This window comes from Chrysemys picta, chromosome 1, assembly GCF_011386835.1.
Source record: "Chrysemys picta bellii isolate R12L10 chromosome 1, ASM1138683v2, whole genome shotgun sequence".
NCBI classification, from domain to species: domain Eukaryota; kingdom Metazoa; phylum Chordata; order Testudines; family Emydidae; genus Chrysemys; species Chrysemys picta.
The window spans coordinates 236,113,023-236,135,114 of record NC_088791.1 but is presented as its reverse complement, the minus strand read 5'-3'; the positions used below and the strand labels follow the sequence as shown (position 1 = coordinate 236,135,114).

At 41.0% G+C, this 22,092-nt stretch overlaps 1 protein-coding gene across 3 annotated transcripts in view; it reads right to left on the bottom strand.

Moving 5' to 3' along the window:
- The window catches only part of TMEM131 (transmembrane protein 131), a 171,486-nt gene that overhangs the window by 56,868 nt on the left and 92,526 nt on the right, over positions 1–22,092 (bottom strand). For all 3 annotated transcript variants that reach the window (XM_042840820.2, XM_008167357.4, XM_024104406.3), the window contains exons 5-11: positions 20,097–20,220; positions 10,122–10,238; positions 8,293–8,415; positions 6,877–6,957; positions 4,508–4,658; positions 4,354–4,410; positions 2,054–2,115 (exon numbers count right to left, since the gene is read on the bottom strand). In XM_042840820.2, the coding sequence (XP_042696754.2) occupies positions 2,054–2,115; positions 4,354–4,410; positions 4,508–4,658; positions 6,877–6,957; positions 8,293–8,415; positions 10,122–10,238; positions 20,097–20,220 (715 nt within the window). The remainder of the gene's footprint in view (positions 1–2,053; positions 2,116–4,353; positions 4,411–4,507; positions 4,659–6,876; positions 6,958–8,292; positions 8,416–10,121; positions 10,239–20,096; positions 20,221–22,092) is intronic.

Sequence of the window (22,092 nt, the reverse complement as noted above, 5' to 3'; positions counted from 1 at the left end):
CTTTGATCAGCCACAGAATTCAGAACGAGTCAAAGTGATTTTGTGTTTAGTTTTTTTATAGGCTTCTACTACCAGGTAATATGTTCAATTGGCCTGGCTATGTACGCACAAAAGAAAGAATATAGTAACTTTGGCTACAATGCTATTAGTGTGTACATGGATAACCTGCAGATACTTCTTTTCATTAGCAGCCAGCTTAGATGTACGCTAAATATAGACACTGTCTTTTCTCGACATTAAAATAAAATTTGTGACAGACTTGTTCCTTGCTTGTGACCTGCTTTGGAACATAAGCTCTAGAAGGCCAACAGTATATGTCTTAACCATTCTAGAAGGAGCCCCATTCACAGGAGTTTAAGGAAAGAACCCATACCCATACTAGCTGCTCTGGAATCAGTTTGGCTGGAAAGGTAATAGAAATTCAAGCTCTGTCTGAAATGCTAAAAGACTACAGTCCATAAATATCACACCAATACAGTAGTTGATTCTTTTGAATAAAAACACATCTCAGGTTATGTCCAAGGAATTAGGTGCAAATCAAAACGTACAACTCCCTGTCCAAAACCTTGAAAAACATATCTCATATTTATCAAAGTGCCAAAACATTTATTCTTGCAATGGTAACAGCTTGTAAAAGTGGACACTATAATAAAGTAATCATAGAGCCAAAAAAGCACTAGTTAATGTGTAAGAAAGTGACAAACAATCTCATCTGGAACAGGTGATAATCAAATAGTTTCCTAATGATCAAGAACAAGATATAAAGCTACACTTATGCAGATACCACAACCTCACAGATAGATGGACCTTTTCTGGAGATGCATGAAGAAGGTAGTAACTCATAACCATATTTAGATTCAAGCAACCGGTATCACTAGCAAAATAACATATATTGCATTCATGAAGTGCGCTAGATACTTTACAGACCACAAAAGTAACAGTTCCTGCCCCCACAAAACAAACAGGGAAAATGCAAAAGGGAAAAAGAAAAAGAAGGCAGAGAGGGGGTAAGGGTGATGATAGACGTAATGAGAACAAAATGTGATTGCAAAGAAATGTTTTCACCCCTCAGCTCATAGAGAGCCGAGAATTAGAGAGATTAAGGATCTTGATGGATTTATGTTTTTAGCTTTGGTATTAGACCTTGTATTACTTGTTCATAGGGGCCCTCCGTGGGGTTCAAATGGGGATGGAAAGTGGTGGGAAGAGGTGTGATTGTAGGGTTAAAAGACTGGGGAGAGGTGGAAGAAACAGCAGAGGGAGAGAGGGAAGGAAAGTGAGAAGCACAGAAGGCAGGAAGAGAAACCAGGCAACAGAAGGGTAGTGATGGTGGGGCAGGATGAAGACAGGGCCAACAACCAATGGCAAAACAGCAAATGCAGATAAATTCCAAAACTCTGGATAGTACAACACTGTGAGGAGAGGAAGATGGAAAGCCCTGGGGACTTGCCCCTCATGCTGAAGCTGCTGTTGGCAAACTAAAAAGTGTAGACGCTTCAAGGGGCTTTCTGTAGGCTTCTGTTGATACCTACTTTGCCACATAGAGTGTGAGTGTAGAGGGGCACACAGGGCCCAGAGGCTTCCACTGGGGCTGGTGAGAGGACAAGAGTATGGCAGAGTTAATCCCTTCATTATCTGTCCTGCTAGACCTACTGCAGCTTGCTAACTGGTGAGAGGAGAAGCTTCAAGAAGCCAAAGAATTATATATGCAACCTCAGGATGTACTGCTTTAATAAGACTAAGAAGGTAGGCAGGCAGTTTGAACTGATAATGAAAGTAAAAACATAAGAAATTAAGCGAAACATGTTGCAATTTCTAGAGTCAATGTCAGAAAGACTTCAAGCTATATCTTGGTAATGAGCCACTGGACTGTTTAGAAGCCTGGGATACCAATTCAGGGAAAAGAAACAAAGTACGTTTCCTAGAATTCAACCTTGACCACCACTTAGTGGACTATATCATGTTAATATCAATGAAAGAAAGTTTGGACACAGTCCTCTTCCTTTCATAAAACTAAACAAAACGTGTGAAATTAAAAAGAAATAAAACTTACTGTAATTGGTACATCCTTTGTTCCTGAATTTAATAAATGTAGATTTAAAATTTTTGGCATGTCTGTTAAAAACAAAGACAAATTAATTATCAGGTCATACCACTGTATAATCCATCATACAAAAAGCAATCTGTTCCAACCAGATTTCTGCACAAATTGAACATTATTCTATATGAAACTTTAAAAACAGTTCAGCCAGTCAGAAACTTGTTATTCATAAGAGTATGTTACGTTTTTAAAACTATGTTTCTATGTATTAAGTACATTTTATGTACTTCAATCATTCTGATTTCTAAATCAAAAAGAATTCAGCAGGATAATAATGTTACAATGAGCAACTGCGGCTCTACTACACCAATGTTCACCCGATAAAATGATTACATGGACATCATTCCATATAAAATGAAAGAATCACTCAATAACAACATTTCAGAAGCAACCCACTCTAAAAAAAAAACCAAACCACCCACTAGTTCTGTCTTTTCCTATCCACCAAAGATGGATTTTTTTCTTTTAGCAAAGTTGCAAGTTATTACCATCTGACACCTATGTATTGCTTTCTCTGATGCACATACTGAACATGAACAGATTTTTTGTTCACATTTAATCTCTAACTATATAAACACTTGTGCCAAGATTTCATAATCATGTAATTGACCAATATTTCAACGAAGATTAAATCAGAACAGCAAATTCAATTCATTTAGAAAAGTAGTTTTTAACCTGTGGTCTGTGGACCCCTGGGGATGCACAGACTATGTGTAAGATTTCCGAAGGGGTCTGCACGTTCTTTTGAAAAAAAAAAAAAAATGTGGGGTGCACAAATGAAAAAAAGATTGAAAACCTTTAAGTTAGAATATATTCTAACATTTGTGTACAATGTTGCAAAACTCTTAAGTCACCTAAAAAACAAAAACCTCACTCAAAAGTTAAGGAAATAATCTGTATGGACCTAGTTCTTAGAGTTAGGTATGTGCAACTGTGCCGGCCTAATTTGTCTATGATACCATTAGTATTATAATAGGGCATACAAATTATTTGCATATAGCCACATATTTAACCGCTTATTTGCATGCACTGATAATATTTTTGCACATGAGCTTGTCAAGGCTGCTTCCCCACTCTGAACTTTAGGGTACAAATGTGGGGGCCTGCATGAAACTTCTAAGTTTAACTACCAGCTTAGATCTGATCCGCTGCCACCACTCCCAATGTGCTAATTCCCTTCCCTGGGAAGCCTTGAGAGACTCTTCACCAATTCCCTGGTGAATACAGATCCAAACCCCTTGGATCTTAAAACAAGGAGAAATTAACCATCCCCCCTCCTTTCTCCCACCAACTCCTGAGGGATCAAGATCCAACCCCCTTGGATCTAAAACAAGGAAAAATCAATCAGGTTCTTAAAAAGAAGGCTTTTAATTAAAGAAAAAGGTAAAAATCATCTCTGTAAAATCAGGATGGGAAATAATTTTACAGGGTAATCAAACTTAAAGAGCCCAGAGGACCCCACTCTAGCTTTAGGTTCAAAGTTACAGCAAACAGAGGTAAACACCCTAGCAAAAAGTACATTTACAAGTTGAGAAAACAAAGATAAAAACTAACACGCCTTGCCTGGCTGTTTACTTACAAGTCTGAAATATGAGAGACTTGTTCAGAAAGATTTGGAGAGCCTGGATTGATGTCTGGTCCCTCTTAGTCCCAAGAGCGAACAACCCCAAAACAAAAGCCTTCCCCCCACCAAGATTTGAAAGTATCATGTCCCCTTATTTTTCCTTTGGGTCAGGTGTCCGCCAGGTTACCTGAGCTTCTTAACCCTTTACAGGTAAAAGGATTTTGGAGTCTCTGGCCAGGAGGGATTTTATAGTATTGTACACAGGAGGGCTGTTGCCCTTCCCTTTATAGTTATGACAGCTTGACATCTGCAATCACATCCATCCATCTTTGAAAATCAGACCCAAGTTATTTTTTTGGTTTTAGTTTTATATTTTATCTGATGTTAAGTATTTATTTTTTTACTACATTTTGGATTATTTATTATTAGGAGGAAAAAAATCAGTTTTAAATGGCATTTTAAAAGTCATTTTCCTTTAATTACATTAAAAAAAACCCGCCTGTGAAGACAAGCACAAATAAAGCTCAGCAGACACAGAAGGATCTTTGGGGTTCACCATTCCCCTCCACAAATAATTTTCGTTAATGACGAGCTAGGAATTTTCTATGTATATTTTCTACAATCTTATTTTTTTGGGGTGGAATTTAATTTTTAAAACCTAGAACGAGAAACCCTAAGTACAATTTACCTTGTGTTCGTAGTGTACCAAAATCTAGCATTTCTGTTGATGAATAGATTCCTGGAGCTTTACAAAAAAGAAAAGGAAAACCATTAATAATATTTTCTTATTCTAGTATAGCAATATAAACTGAATATTTTGAATATTGCATTTTCCTACAAACCTGTTGTAACCTCTACTTCAACAGGAAGAATGATAAATTTTGTGTTGTCTGAGGCATTTGTTTTTATTCTAATGAAGGCTGTATGATTATCTGCTTCTCTTGAAGAAAAGCTGGCTCTCATCACTCCCTTTGTTTCATAGGGGGGAATTTCCTTTTGAAATAATCACAGACACAAATAAGAATGCAGTAGCTCCAATAAGGTGCAACATCAAACACATTATATTAAAAAAATTCAGAATATTTGATGTCATTTTTATGCGTAGACAATGCTCTAAAAAGAATTAGCAGTATATTGAGTGGATTATAATTGCATATTTATAAAAAAGAAAAGAAGGGATAGCTAGCAATCTACCGACAGCACAATACAAAGATACATTCAGATTTCTGTGTCAGCATGTTTGGCCCGAGGAAAAGCGTGCCTCTCCGGACACCAAAATGGGCAGAGCCAGTGAATCCTGTGCCTGCGCCCCAGAGGTCAAGGTGTAGGACAGGAAGTATAGAAGCCCAGCCCCAGAGCTTACTAGAGGAACAGCTGCCGAAGAGACCAGATGCCTGGTTGGTAGATCCTGGCAATCAGCAGCTGACCTGAAGACTGGTCTGACTTGCCGATGCCTGACACCGACCAGAGCCCGGAGGAACTGTCAAGCCTGCCCCTCGCAAGTTACCCAGAGGAGCTGCCAAGCCTACCCCTCACCAGTTAACCTGAGGAGCCCATGGTGCTTGACCCCTTGGAGGACACCATCCAGACCCAGGTACCTATAGAGAGGGAGAGTTAGGAAGTAGCCCGGGAGCAGCCGACCCTAGTCTGGCTGCAGCACTCCCAGAACCTATGTCAGTGTGTTGCGGCCAGGATCCCCACTGACTCAGCAGCAGGCCTTCTGCCGCTGCTAGGGCCCCGGGCTGGGACGCAGTGGAGTAGGTGGGCCTGCGTCCCCCCTGCCACCCAACTTGTGGGTGGCAGTCTCCCCCTCTCCCAGGCCCTTCGGAGCCAAGAGACTTGCTGTTTACTTGCCTTTGCTCAGCCTCTGTCTGAGGGCCTGAGCCATTGACTCTTTGCTGCCCCACCCTGACCCAGGGCCTGGGCCTGCTCATTATATAACAGTTGCTCAGCTCCTGTCTGAGGACTTGAGCCCGTGACTCACTACTGCCCGCTGACAGGGCGTGAATAACTGTTGTGTTTTGCCTCAACTGCTGCCGCGGTGAGAGACTCCCAGGGCCAGGCTAATTCCCCGTCACAAATGAAAGGAAGTAGCGAGGCAGTATGGTTCCCCACCGCTCCAGAGAGAGCCAAACCCCTCTACAGTGCCACATGCTGATCTCTAGCAATGCTACTGGGGGACTGAAAGTGGTGCCTTAGGAAGAGGTCACTCTCAGCCCTCTTCTGTTGGAGTGAAGGCTTAGGTTGCCTTGCAACAGGAGTTTTTCTCGGGACTCTGAGAAGGGGACAGAAGAATTTTTCAAACCTTATCAGAAAAAGATAAAGGCATAACTGTGGAATTTTGTTGTATTCACATTGGATGGAGTTCATATTTAAGAGGAGAATTTTAATAGCACAAATACTCACTTGAATACAGAGTAATACAAAAGCAACATACAATAAACGTACATTTCCATCATAACCAAATATAGGTGTATGCTTTTATTCAACACAACATGCAGGTTTTTTTTCTCTTAGACAATGAAGAAATGTTTCTCCTTTAATAAAGGTTGTCAGCCATAGCAAAGAGATTTCTAAGGTGATTTATACACTGTTTAATAACCACAAACTCTGTGCACTGCAATCATACATTTCTAACATGTGGCATTTTGTATCTTAAAGATGTAGCTTTAAGCTGCTGAAATGTATTTTGGTTTCTTTATAGAACTTCCTACTGAAGGATAAAAGCCTTTGTCAGTCCCACTTCAAAAGGGCACCACTCATCTCAAAATGGAGGTAGAGAAGAAACGAAGGTAGAGTACACCTCTATAAAAGGTATTTCTGAAATTAATCAAGCCCAGAACTAGAATGGTGACAGTACACCCCTTCACCCACGGATACATAAACTAAGGATGTACATGTGGAAGTTCTTGTTTGGGAATCTTTCACTCTGCAACAGTCATATATATAATTTGACATCCTATACATGACAATGGTCAAGTGGCATCATGACCCAAACATGAATCACTGTATATTTTTCTATTTTTCCCATTTCAGAAAAATACATGAGTAGACACCTGTAATTAAATAAGTATCTGATCCAACTCCCATTGACTTCAATTTAATAATAGTCATTTGTATGCTTATCTACTTTTGAAATGATTGCTGAACAACAACAAATCACCAGACCAAAATGAATATAGAACCTGTTAGAAAACATATTACCACTCACCCACAGTTTTTTTGTACCCCCTTGTTGACCTGTCGGAAGCTCTAGGTGGAGATCACCTCCACTTGAATACATTTCTACCACCTATGACAAAAAACAAATATTAAAAAGAGCTTTCATTAGTTATGTGAAATTATAATCTCATCAACAGTGTAATGGACCAGCAAAGGCACAAGAGCCCAGTCTGTTGGATCTATTCCGATTTTGATAAATTTGTAATTATCTGAAATCAGCAAAATCTGTGTTAAGCTTCAGGAAACAGGCACCTTCTACATCTATGTATGCCAAAATTTGTAGAACATAAGGTGTCACATTTACAGAAATCACATCAGTGGAAGATTGGTTTTCTTTTCCAGGCAGGCACAGCTACCACTTCCAACATTAACTATGTCTGAATGTTAGAACACTTTTGCCCTCAGAAGATATTTCTGTAAATTTAAAAAAGAAGCCATTCACACAATGAGGTAGTTTAGGACAAGTTACATCTATTTTTTTTTTAACTTCAGTAGAGGAAAATAAATTTAGTTTTAGTTATTGTGTACAACAGACTTTCAATACTTCTGACAGTCTTTGACAAATAAACAGTCATTTTTAAGGAAACTTTTTCCCTTTCCCTTTTTATTAATGTTTTAGAATTGACATATTTTTCACCCATAAATCTCAACACTTTACAAAAGTGGTTAAAAATGATTATACTCCATTTTACAGTTGAGAACACAGGCATAGAGAAGTTAAGTGACTTGTCTGTGTTCAAACAATGAGTCACTTTCCTTTATTCTCTGCTTTGAAAATATACTGCATTTTGCTTGCATCAATGTTTTTCCTTAATTACCAGTGAAGGCAAAGATTAAGCACATATACTAACTTCTAAAGTGGCTTGTCAACTTTAATTTTTTACACGAGTATTATGAAAAGTGCTTTTAAATTGGCTAATTTCATGCTTTTTCTATTTTTTAAATTTCCTCTTTACAGAGTAGTTTCACATAAGAAACCCAAATCATGCAAACTTCTATTCAATTTTCTGCCTGTGAGCAATCCCAATGATTCTAGTGGGACTTGCGTGTATAGTTATGCAAGTGTTTATAATTTGCAAGATTCAGCCCTAAATTTACATACCTGTTTATTTGTAATTCTGTACAATTCTTTGAACACAGCTTCTCAAAATATTAAAGTAGACAATCAAGTCATCAAATCAATTCTGAGTGTTTTCTCCTTTAGTGCATTTTATACAGAGCATGTAGTGCTCAAAATACCAGAAAAGGAGTTTTGAAAAGGGGGGTGGGGAGGAGAAAAGAGAGAGAAGCATTCTTAAACAAAACACTTTGTAATTTTTATGCAATTTCAAAGCAAATAGTGAACAAATTTCAGTGAACACTGTAAAAAATAAACACACACAGGAAACTGGCACCTGATGCTCACCTGCAAAGGTTCACTGTGGGGATTATGTATATTTATTATTGGAGAAAAACTGCTATTTACAGGAACTCTTGCCCCAATAAAAGGGCGCAACCGATAAGGGTTCGGGACTCCAACACCAAACACCTGTTTCAAACCAGAGAAAAAAAGTCTTAGTTTCTGCAACTAGTATTGTATCTAAAAAATGTGTCAATTTTAGGGAATAGACAGACTCAGCAATTTTTCAAATAAATGCCATCAATTTAAAGTGTGCTCTAACTCTGAAAATTAATTTTAAAAAGGCATCATGGAAATCCATGTTTATTTCAGATCAAGCTGGCTCAGTGTACAACCAAAAGTATGATTTCTATAACTACTGACACAAAAACACGGAACATGGAGAGTGACAAAAGCCAAATCAGATTGTTGATCTCTCTGGTCCGATATTTTTTCTGAGTGGCCAGTACCAGATGTTTCACAAAGGTGAAACACATCTCATAAAGGACAGTTACAGAATAACTGTAATTTCTTCCTAAACAATTAAACTTCCTCTCTGTTTTATATAGGTTCTAATATCACACTCACGGTCATAGTATCTGAGCAGCAGGCTAACACGCAGAAACATGGGTATTTCTCTATATTTTACTACCCTATCCATTTTAGCTACAAATGTTCTCATTATCCACACAGCCAATTTTTTTTTTTAAATTATAACCTCTTCACTTGAATTATATTTAGTGGCAATGAGTTCCACAGGTTAACTGTATGCTGAATAAAAAAAATGTCCTTTAATCAGTTTTAAAATTTCTGTCTTTCAATTTCACTGAATCCTCCCTTGCCCTAGTACTATAAGAAAATACACTGAGCAATTTAACCTACGTCCATCTTGCCTGCTTTATTCTTCTCCTTTCTGTCATATTTTACTGCGTGACTTCAGACTAAAACCAAACTTTAAAATCTAGCATATGAATTATTATATTAAGTTGGCCCATTGGGCATCTAGTAAACAACAGCAAAATTACTGGCGTATAACTTCTGCAGTTACTTTAAAAAATATATATTGTTAGGGAATTCAGTACAGATTTTCAAAAACTGGCTTAGTAACCCGGTCACAGAATCTACTTGCCCATCACCATTTCTCCTTCCCACTCATTTCTCATATGCCTAACAGCATTGGTAGATATACTACTGGCAAGTACTTAATTTACTAATTATTTTAATCAACTTACAAGTGACCTAGAAGTTGACATCTCTATCACATTGCCAGCCTTTTGAATAATTCCATCCTCCTAACTTAACACTAAGACATCCACATTATATATGGAGGAACCTTTGGCGCTCCCTAGTACATACAAGATATACAAAGAATAACTACCCTTATATGTGAAGTTATTTAATATCGGATTCAGATACCCTTATTCTCACTGAACAGCATCCACAATATGAGTTAGGGGGTCAGACTCTTGCCCTTAATTGATAAGCTTTCTGCAAAAAGTATTCTATCAAAAATGTTGCTCCAATCAGGAACAGATACAAATTTGTGGTAATAATGGGTAAGCTACTGCATATCTTTGTCTTCAGGGAACTTTTCAGACAGGATGCTCAGTATTAGGTTTTGATAGGGGTATTTACATATAGCAATTTGTCAGCATAATGGTGTTTATAAGTATTAATGCTCTCAGTCAGGCAACAAATTCTATGGTACTTTTCTCCATTTCTTGGCACCTCTCTAGATGGCTAAACAACACTTTTTATACCTGCCACTAAACATATTCACAAAAGATATTCACAGACCTATATGGTTATCTATTTTAAGAATATTAAAAAGATTATTCTCCCATTTCTTCTCTTACCTGGTAAGTAAATACCCCATGATTGGAAGTATTAATAAATAAAGTGTTCTCTACATTCCCAACTACTCTTGCAAGGAAAACTACATCAAAAGATGTGTTCCCTCCTGGAAGAATTTTCTGAAAAATAAAAGCAATGAGAAAATAAGAATATTTAGGGAGGACTTTACACCTTTCAAATAAACAATGTTGCATGTTATAGTCAAGAATCCCCTCCAGTGTACTTCATGGCAAACTTGACCTAAATTCTATGGAAAGGATTTTGCAGCAGACTAGAAATTCTCTGGCAGCTTCACATAAAGGAAAGGAGGTTTTAAACTGAGTTAAATGTGAATATGAATAATATAATCAATACATTACATGTTTAGTTTGAAATTATGATTAAAATTTACACTACACCTTACGTTTTTATGTTCAATATCCTTTACAAACTTTGTACTGATAACTTATAGCTGCATAATGAATGTTGGTGTGAAGAAACTAGCGATTATGGCAGAACTTTTGGATGCATAGAAGGTTGTTAGAGATTATGCTTTTGGGGGCAGGGACCATAACATGTGTGTTTGTATAGCACCTTAAAGTGCTACCCAAAATAAAATAAAAAATAGATGAATATTTCTGTTAAAGTTATTAGCAGTTAAAAAGTTCTGACATTTAATGACATTAAGTTTCAGCATTAACACTCATGGATATGAATGAGGCCATTTACTCCTGCGTTAGAATTACTGTTTCAGACAGTCTTACAGGCAGATATCACTACATTGTTTTACACTCCATTAATGTTTTTAAAGTTTTCTTTGTAACTATACAGGCTAGAAACTCAATTTTATTTTTACATGCAGCTCAGATCCTGGAGTATAGTTCTGGCACAAAGAGGAATCTGAAGGAAAGTCAGCAACCACAGAATGGCACAGTAAGTGGGACTTTGACTAAGGCCTGGTCTACATTACGAGTTTAGGTCGACTTTAGCAGCGTTAAATCGAATTAAGCCTGGACACGTCCACACGACGAAGCCCTTTCTTTCGACTTAAAGGGCCCTTTAAACTGATTTCTTTACTCCACCTCCAATGAGGGGATTAGCACTAAAATTGGCCTTTGCGGGTCGGATTTGGGGTAGTGTGGACGGAATTCGACATTATTGGCCTCCGGGAGCTATCCCACAGTGCTTCATTGTGACCGCTCTGGACAAAACTCTCAACTCAGATGAACTGACCAGGTAGACAGGAAAAGTCCCGCGAACTTTTGAATTTCATTTCCTGTTTGCCCAGCGTGGAGAGCACAGGTGACCACGCAGAGCTCATCAGCACAGGTAACCATGATGGAGTCCCAGGATCGCAAAAGAGCTCCAGCATGGACAGAACGGGAGGTACGGGATCTGCTTGCCATATGGGGAGACGAATCAGTGCTAGCTGAACTCCACAGCAGTAAACGAAATGGCAAAATATTAAAAAAGGTCTCAAAGGCCATGAAGGACAGAGGCCATAACGGGGACGCACAGCAGTGCCACATGAAAATTAAGGAGCTAAGGCAAGCCTACCACAAAACCAGAGAGGCAAACGGAAGATCTGGGGCAGAGCCGCAAACATGCCGCTTCTACACTGAGCTGCATGCCATGCTAGGGGGTGCAGCCACCACTACCCCAACTGTGTGCTTTGACTCCGTCAATGGAGAAACATGCAACAGGGAAGCGGGTTCGGGGTACGTGGAAGATGATGATGATGATGATGATGAAGACAATGAAGATAGCTCACAGCAAGAAAGCGGAGAAACCGGTTTCCCCAACAGCCAGGATATGTTTATCAACCTGGACCTGGAACCAGTAACCTCCGAACTCACCCAAGGCGTGCTCCCAGACCCTGAGGGCACACAAGGGACCTCTGGTGAGTGTACTTTTGTAAATATTACACACAGTTTAAAAGCAAGCGTGTTTAATGATTAATTTGCCCTGGAAATCGTGGCCAGTACAGCTACTGGAAAAGTCTGTTAATGTGTATGGGGACGGAGCGGAAATTCTCCAGGGACATCTCCAGAAAGCTCTCCTTCATGTACTCCCAAAGCCTTTGCAAAAGGTTTCTGGGGAGGGCTGCCTTATCCCATCCACCATGGTAGGACACTTTACCATGCCAGGCCAGTAGCACATAGTCTGGAATCATTGCATAACAAAGCATGGCAGCGTATGGTCCCGGTGTTTGCTGGCATGCAGACAACATCCATTCCTTATCTCTCTTTGTTATCCTCAAGAGAATGATATCATTCACAGTCACCTGGTTGAAATGGGGTGATTTTATTAAGGGGACGTTCAGGGGACATTCAGCCCGTTCCTGCTCGGCTGAAGAGAAATGTTCCCCGCTGTTAGCCACGCGGTGGGGGGGGGGGGGGGGAGGGAGTGATCATCCCAGAGAATTGTGTGTGTGTGTGTGTGGGGGGGGGGGGGAGGGGGGTAGTTGGGTTTGTGCTGCATGTTAACCCGGAAACCCCAGTCCCTCCTTTTACATTGCAAACCCATTTTAAATGGTCATCCCAATGGGTCCTTGGTATGGGAAATGAGGGTGCTGCTGTTTGAAACCATTCCCACATGTTATGAAGGTGAAAAAAGCCAAAAGACTGTGGCTTACCATGGCTGCCTGCAAGCCGAATTCTGTTGCCTGGCACTGCGTGAGTGATCTCTCACACCAAACCGGCAGGCCCTCAATATAAGAGGAAAAATGCGACCTTGTAACGAAAGCACATGTGCTGTGTAATGTGAACAGCAAAATTTAACGTGAAAGAGTGTACCCATTGTTCTCTAAAATGTGTCTTTTTTAACCACCTCTCCCTTCTCCTCCACCAGCTGCAAATGTTTCTCCTTCGCAGAGGCTAGCGAAGATTAGAAGGAGAAAACGGCGGACTCTGGATGATATGTTCACGGAGCTCCAGATGTCCTCCCACGCTGAAAGAGCACAGCAGAATGCGTGGAGGCAGTCAATGTCAGAGTGCAAAAAAGCACAATTTGAACGAGAGGAGAGGTGGCGGGATGAATTGCGGGCTGAACAGAACAAGTGGCGGGCTGAAGATGATAGGTGGCGTCAGCTTGCAGACAGAAGGCAAGAGTCGATGCTCCGGCTGCTGGAGCATCAAACTGATATGCTCCAGCGTATGGTTGAGCTGCAGGAAAGGCAGCAGGAGCAGAGACCACCGCTACAGCCCCTGTGTAACCAACAGCCCTCCTCCCCAAGTCCCATTGCCTCCTCACCCAGATGCCCAAGAACACGGTGGGGGGGCCTCCGGCCACCCAGTCACTCCACCCCAGATGATTGCCCGAGCATCGGAAGGCTGGCCTTCAATAAGTGCTAAAGTTTTAAAGTTTTAAACTGCAGTGTGTCCTTTTCCTTCCCTCCTCCCCCACCCATACCGGGCTACCTTGGCAATTATCCCCCTAGTTGTGTGATGAATTAATAAAGAATCCATGAATGAGAAGTAACAATGACTTTATTGCCTCTGCAAGCGGTGCTCGAAGGGGGGAGGGTGGGGTGGTTGGTTTACAGGGAAGTAGAGTGAACCGGGGTGGGAGGGCAGGGAGGGCGGAGGGTTCATCAAGGAGAAAAACAAAAACAGAAGTTTCACACAGTAGCCTGGTCAGTCACAAAACTGGTTTTCAAAGCTTCTCTGATGCGCACCGTGCCCTGCTGTACTCTTCTAACCGCCCTGGTGTCTGGCTGCAGCCAGGCGATTTGCCTCAACCTCCCACCCTGCCATAAATGTCTCCCCCTTACTCTCACAGATATTGCGGAGCGCACAGCAAGCAGCAATAACAATGGGGATATTGGTTTCGCTGAGGTCTATCCGAGTCAGTAAGCTGCGCCAGCACGCTTTTAAACGTCCAAATGCACAGTCCACCACCATTCGGCACTTGCTCAGCCTGTAGTTGAACAGGTCCTGACTACTGTCCAGGCTGCCTGTGTACGGCTTCATGAGCCATGGAATTAAGGGGTAGGATGGGTCCCCAAGGATCACAATAGGCATTTCAACATCCCCAATGGTTATTTTCTGGTCCGGGAAGAAAGTCCCTTCCTCCAGCTTTCGAAACAGACCAGAGTGCCTGAAGACACGAGCATCGTGTACCTTTCCCGGCCATCCCACGCTGATGTTGGTGAAACGTCCCTTGTGATCCACCAGGGCTTGGAGCAGCATTGAAAAGTACCCCTTGCGGTTTATGTACTCGGTGGCTTGGTGCTATGGGTTCCGTCTATCGCCCCACCACAGTTTGGGAATCCCATTGCAGCAAAGCCATCCACTATGACCTGCACGTTTCCCAGAGTCACTACCCTTGATATCACCAGGTCTTTGATTGCCCTGGCAACTTGGATCACAGCAGCCCCCACAGTAGATTTGCCCACTCCAAATTGATTCCCAATTGACCAGTAGCTGTCTGGCGTTGCAAGCTTCCACAGGGCTATCGCCACTCGCTTCTCAACTGTGAGGGCTGCTCTCATCCTGGTATTCTGGCACTTCAGGGCAGGGGAAAGCAAGTCACAAAGTTCCATGAAAGTGCCCTTACGCATGCGAAAGTTTTGCAGCCATTGAGAATCGTCCCACACCTGCAACACGATGCAGTCCCACCAGTCTGTGCTTGTTTCCCGGGCCCAGAATCAGTGTTCCACGCCATGAACCTGCCCCAGTAACACCATGATTTGCACATTGCTGGGGCCCATACTTTGTGAAAGGTCTATGTCCATGTCAATTTCCTCATCGCTCTCGTCGCCGCACTGCAATCGCCTCCTCGGCTGGTCCTGGTTTTGCTTTGGCATGTCCTGGCTCTGCATATACTCCAGGACAATGCGCGTGGTGTTCATAGTGCTCATAATTGCTGCGGTGATCTGAGCGGGCTCCATGATCCCAGTGCTATGGCATCTGGTCTGAAAAAAGGCGCGAAACTGATGGAGGGAGGGGCGACTGACGACATGGCGTACAGGTACCGGGAGTTAAAATCAACAAAGGTGACTGTGCATCAGGGAGAAACACAAACAACTGTCACACAGAATGCCCCCCCCCAAAGATTGAACTCAAAACCCTGGGTTTAGCAGGCTGTTGATTTCACTGAGGGTGGGGGAAGCAAATGAATACAGCTATTTTTTACATCTTAAGCTGGCTGCAGACGGTGCAGCATGACTGATAGCCCTCGGCATCTTCTGGGTGCTTGGCAGAAGATACTGTACTACAACTGCTAGCCATCATCGTCAAGACGGTTCAATAGGACTGCCGGCAGGACTAAGTCTCCAGGAGACAAAGCATGTCTGCCCAGGTGCCTCTGATTGAACTGGAATACGACAATGACGGATACCAGTCGTAATACACCATCTACTGCCAAAAGGCAAGGGGCTGCTGCTGTGTAGCAGTGCAGCCCCACGTCTGCAAGCACCCAGATGACCTATGGTGACGGTGAGCTGAGCTGAGTCTGCACAGGTAACCCAGGTAAAAAGGTGCAAATTGATTGTCTGCCGTTGCTCTGACGGAGGGGGAGGGGCCTACGACATGTACCCAGAACCCCCCATGACACTGTTTTGCATCATCAGGCATTGGGATCTCAACCCAGAATTCCAATGGGCAGCAGAGACTGCAGGAACTGTGGGATAGCTACCCACAGTGCAACGCTCCGGAAGTCGACGCTAGCCTCGGTACTGTGGACGCGGTCCGCCGACTTCATGCACTTAAAGCATTTTATGTGGGGACACACACAATCGATTGTATAAAACCGATATCTATAAAACCGGCTTCTATAAATTCAACCTAATTTCGCAGTGTAGACATACCCTAAATGAGTTAATGCATTTCTAATATCAGTCTTATTTTCTCTTCATTGTAATTTGTTTTTTCAAATCAGTTTAAGATAGCCACAATGAAAGCTATATAGTTCAAAGAATGTTTAGCTGAAACTGCACATTTAAACATTAGCAAAAAATATTAATGAGGAACAAAGCAATATTCAAGCTATTGTATACTTAGTTAGAAATAATATATTCCTATGGGTTTCTAACAGCATAATCTAAAATTTCACTGAAATTTCTCAAAGATTTTAGTTTGAAAACACAAAGTCAATTTCATAAGGAGAAAATACTGTATATCACCTATTCATTCTACCTTTAATAGGCAAAGGAAGTTGAATCTCAGTGTCCACACAGTATGATATTGCAAACTTCAACCTTAAATCAGGAACTTAAATCCTGATATGATTATTCAACACTTAGAACCAAAACATTCCATAACATTAAAGATTACAGTACAGGGTTTGGGCACTGATTATCAAAAGGCACTTTCTTATTTATCCAGTTTTGCCACTTTGGTGGTGAAACATCAGTGCATCAACTCTCACCACGCATCACTTCACTGACTTATTAAATTTTTTAAAACGTGTCAATGATCATTATCTTTAAATGGAGAAAAAGTAAAATCTATTCCCACTTTTCCTTCTGTCCTCTTCATCTCATCCATCACTTTTAAGAAACAGCAATAAAACATTTGTTTTGAAAAACTCACATTAAGCATTACATGTGCCAAGTTTTTTTCATCTTTGTCTGCCCAAACTATGTTTATTCTGCTGTATTGTGATACTTTGATACGTTTTTAAACTGAAGGAATTTCTACAAAATGTAATGGGGGGGGGGGCAGAATGGTAAACCAATCTTGACAGTGTTCTTTAAATAATAAAATGAATTGCCATTTCACTGAGAAATGAAGCAAGACGAATTTATTTGGCCAGATAAAGACTGGAATTACCTACTTGTAAATTCAGGATAATGAACCGTTTCCCTACCACATCCTCAAATCTCACTCATATTCAAAGCTACTTGATATAGTAAATTTAAAAATAAATTTTTTCTATACCTTGATTTATTGACTATCATAAGTCTCAACACTGAGAAAGGACATCTCATGGTTAAGGACCCAAGCTGTTAGTTTTCTGAACACAACGAGACAAAAACAAACAAAGCGCACGCAGGTGCTAGCCCTCTTCAAATTTCTTGGCTGAGAGCCCAATGCCTGTCTCATCTGCTTCACAGGCCTTGGAAAAAACTGCTCTGATGGGTTAGTAACAAGTACAACCCCCTGTAAATTTGTCATACTTGAGGCAACATGTACAATCAGCAGAGCTTCGACACATCCACTCTATCAAGAGTACTGTACATCAGGTTTACAAGAGGTAGAATGGTTTAACTAAAATTAATCAGATCTTTGGATTTAACATTACAAAGAATGAAGTAAACATATTAAGGTATTTCTGATCTCAGTGCGACAGTTCAGACCTCGCTGTTCAATTTGGCTTCTATCTGTTATAGCAATAAGTTGGCTCTATGTGTATTTTCTATTAATTTTTATTTTCTAAACCGTGTTCAGCTAGGAAACAAATTCCCACTTTGAAGTGTTCATTAACCATGCTAATAGCAGCTGCTTCAAGAAAAATGCAAGCTCAAAGAGCACAAAGGGAACTGAAGACCTTTTGAAAGATCCTTCAGGTATATCAGAAACTTTTGGGATACTTGTTTTTTGGAGGGTTTTTTTTTCTCTCTCTCTCAAATGCACAGCATTTCTGTATCCATCTTAAAGGACTCACCTCTTGGACAGGTTCAAAGACTTCTTTTGAAATGGGTGAAAGTACGGCTCTGGACCCTTTCAAAATTAAGTGAACTGAAAGATGCTTCTGAGTACTGTACTGAACATCTAAGCAAATAGGTTAGAACTTTAAAATACAACTGTACTTGTGGACTGATATCTGATTAAAGGATACAGTAATGTATGACTTATAAAAACACCACATGGACTCAGACCTTCACTCTGGATTACAAGAGAAGGAATGGAACTAGCCAGTTTGATTCAGAGGGTCTGATTATTCTCCGAAAGTGATTCACATTATTGACAATTTAACAGTGAATCTCCCCCCAGCTGCTCCTCAAGTGATATTTAAAGCAGTTTGGCTGCTAGTGTAAACAGGGAGAAATTGTTTTCAGTATCTCCACAGAAGCATCCTAGAAGCCTAGTATGATATAGGTTCTGTCAGAGTTTAAAACCATTTGACCCCGTCTACATTACCAGCCAAACTGTACTGATATCAGTTGACATAGATCTAGAAGGGACCAGTTGACAACCATTGTCAGTAATAGGTTCCTGTCCTAATTTAGACAGACCACAGGGGGCGAAGGGGAAAGAGAGAGCCTCAGACAGCAACTAGCTGACACAGGACTTCCTAAAAGGTAAGACTTAGCTAATATTCTCTGTAACTAACCTTAGAGCACAGCTGGCTACATTTTTCATAATCTTAATCTAGTTGTGTCTGCTTATTTACTGTTTCCAATTTTCTCCCTTATAATAAATGCATTTAAAAACTTTAAAAACCCCATACAATCCTGGAATTGGCTGTAGAAACTATTACCACAAAAAAACTGCTGATAGGTGCCAAAAGAGTAAACTGACTGACATTAAAGGAAGCAGGAATGACCTAGTGAGCTTAAGGATCAGGTTAAAGGCAGAGGAGTTTCAGTTGCTCCCCACAAAAATACTTCAGTGTTAGTTTAACGAGTCCTAAGGATTTCAATGCAGGTTCCTTTCATGGCAAAATTAGCAAGACTTTACTGGAAAGAAACGTTTAGAATGTAAAGGAAAGTAGTATACAAACAATCAATGGTGCAAGTAGGGCGGTACAGTCTGGTACGCCGTACCAGTAAGATATTTATAGCCAGTACGCTGTACCAGAAAGACACAGGAGGAACAGAATGTGGGGCCGCATCCTCTAGTGCGGCTGTACCACGCCCAGTTCTTCCATGCAGCTGCGTCTCCTGGCTGGGATCTGTACAGCAGCTTCACCGGAGCACAGGGCTGGGGTTGGTACAGCCGCTCCAGGGCTGAACCGCAGGGCTCTCCTGGGAATCGCAGCAACAAAAGGAGCAGGGAACCACAGCGACAAAAGGAGCAGAATGCCAGCAGCTCCCCTGGAGCGGCTGTACTGTTCCTCCATCCCAGCCCCACCCCACGCCCTGTCCTCCGGCAAGGTTGTACAGACCGCAGACAGGATTCAGGAGACGCATCTGCATGGAAGGGCTGAGGGGCAGTACAGCCATGTCAGAGGAGTTGCCAGTATGGGGCAGTCCAGTGGCCCCACGTTCTGTTCCATTCACCACTGTGGTTCCAGAGAGCCCTGCAGTTCAGAAGTCTCCTGCGAAGCAAGAGGATGACAGAGGCACCCTCGCTCCCCCAAGTAACATGAGATGGATCACGGGGAGGGGACGGGGCCCCGGGCTGGGGCAAGGAGGAGTCATGTGTGGAAGTCACATGCCCCCCTCTTTGTTTCCCTCCCATGAGTGCAGCATACCGGTAAGAAATGAATTCTACTTGCACCACTGCAAACAATAGTTAGTATACTGTACTGTAACTAAAAACAAATCATCACCCTAAACTCTGCTCTTTATTTTGAGACCTATACTAGAAAGTTACTCTCTGTTCTAAACAGGATTAGACTGACAGTAGTAAAAACATCTGCACACAGCCTAAACTAAGCTTAAATCACTGACATAATTAGTGTTGAGAAACAGCCTAGAAATTTTAAAGTGCATTCCTACATGTACCCTACATCTCAGCTTCTCCTCTGGCCAACATCAGTGATTATTATTAAGAACACAGGAAAAGCAGCTTCCTAGGGTCCTCCAATTGAAGTGAAGGTTGTTGTGACATAGCTTGGCAATCTTTGGGAAGAAAAACCAGGATTCATAAAGGAAAGTGTGTGCAAATCACAACTGCAGTCAGGCCTGGATATTTAATTGCTGAAAATACTTTTAGAAATGAAAAGTTGTTTTATCAGTCTTGGTAAAGATCAAAAGACCTGAAGAATCCATAAAGTTTTAGATATCCACCAGAAATTTTGTTTAAAGCAAGAGCTACTCATTACAAAGAGAAACAAGTTTTCACAGTCATAAGAAAAACAGGATAACTTTAATAAGCAGAGTAACTCACCCTATTTTGAAAGAATGATGCATGAAAATGTGATGTTGTAGCAGATATTGATACTAATATAATAGTTTCTTCTAAACTAGGGTTATGTAGATAAACTTTTTCCATTTTTGGCATCCCAACTGGCCTGTCAAAAAACAAGAGAAACGAATATAAGTCTATTCAGAATGTTTTTATTGTGTTTTATTAGATAGAATTATTATTAGGTTTCATATCACAGAAGACTGGACAAGAAATACAAATTTAAATAAAGCCGTGAAAAGAATTCACATACATAAGTCCTCATTAAAAGCATTATGAAGCAATACTTAAGTCTCCCCTGGAAATAAGAAAAGCAACACCTCCTTACAAGCTTGCTCTTGTTCTGTAGTTTAATTTATTTTATTTAATTATACACTTTTCTCTGGTGCTTGTTGTAGTATCTGGACACACCCTAAATCAGGGGTGGCCAACCTGAGCCTGAGAAAGAGCCAGAATTTACCAATGTACACTGCCAAAGAGCCACAGTAATACGTCAGCAGCCCCACCCTGATCCCAGCACCTCCCGCCCACTGGCAGCCCCGCCGATCAGCGCCTCCCCCTCCCCGCACCTCCCGATCAACTGGTTCGTGGTGTGCAGGAGGCTCGGGGGAGTGTGTGTGTGGGGGAAGCGAGGGCATGGCAGACTCAGGGGAGGGGGCGGGAAGGGATGGAGTGGGGGCAGGGCCTGTGGCAGAGCCAGGGGATGAGCAGTGAGCACCCCCCAGCACATTGGAAAGTTGGCGCCTGTAGCTTCAGCCCCAGAGTTGGTGCCTACACAAGGAGCCGCATATTAACTTCTGAAGAGCACATGTGTCTCCGAAGCCCCAGGGGTTGGCCACCCCTGCCCTAAACATTAAGAATTTAACCTAAGCATCTCTGTGAAGTAAAGTAATATCACTGTTTTCCAGATGGGAAATTGATACGAAGCCATCGTTCCTTTCTTTTATAAGTTTGTAACATCAAAGCAACTTAAAGAAAAAATGGAACACACAACACCAATCCGCAACCCTCAAATGCTGAAATTATTTTCATTAGATCATCATGAGCAGCCCTATCTGGGTCCTGTATTTCCTATCCGTTTACTATAAAGAAAATGTACTGTATTTTAGAAGCATACAAATATATACATCACTTTTGATTCAGTATTATAATATAATCTAATATTCTTATTTGAATTTTACATCTCTAGGACAACATAGCAAAGGTTCTTAAAATACACTTCAGGTAACTAAATCAGGCTATCAGTGCAGAAGCTCTAGAGAGCAGTGAGACTACAAAATCCATTCACTTGACAAAAATGATGAATAAACTGCAAGCTTTTCAGTAACAGTAAAATCAAATAGATAATTTGTTCTACGTAGTTTTTGACTCACTCCTTTTATTAAAGCACATATATACTGACAAAATAAGACATGCTTTGATTTCATGATTGCTTTTCAGACTTTAATGTCTCTGAAGAAATTTGTTTTATACTTCATAAAACATACCTTTCACATAAACCATTCTGGGGTTTGTGTGTATGTAACTAACAAGTTTACTCCAAGTCAGTCTCTGAAAGTTACCCTCAGCTCATGTGTGTACTTGCTCCCTAAAACTATAGTCTGTCTATTCAAATAGTGTACACTTTCATTACAGTAGATACCATACAGCAATTCCAGTAAATAGTTTTATACAAATCAAAAGTGTTGAAGATCCTTGCAACTTAAGTTTTGGCTAGTTACCAGTTTACTTAACAAATGCTAGTGTAATTATGCAATTGTTTCTATAACTTTTCATTTTAGGTTCCAAATGTGAAGCACAATAATTTTGCTGACAGTCAAGCAAGCATTTGACAGATACCTGAGTGATAATAATCAACTTGTATCACAATTGATCATTTAGGTAACTGGAAAATGCTTCCTGTTTATGAAGTAATAAGAGTATCCTGTGCTAAGCATCCTGAAGCTAAAGGCCAAGGTGTTATCAAACAAGGATATAG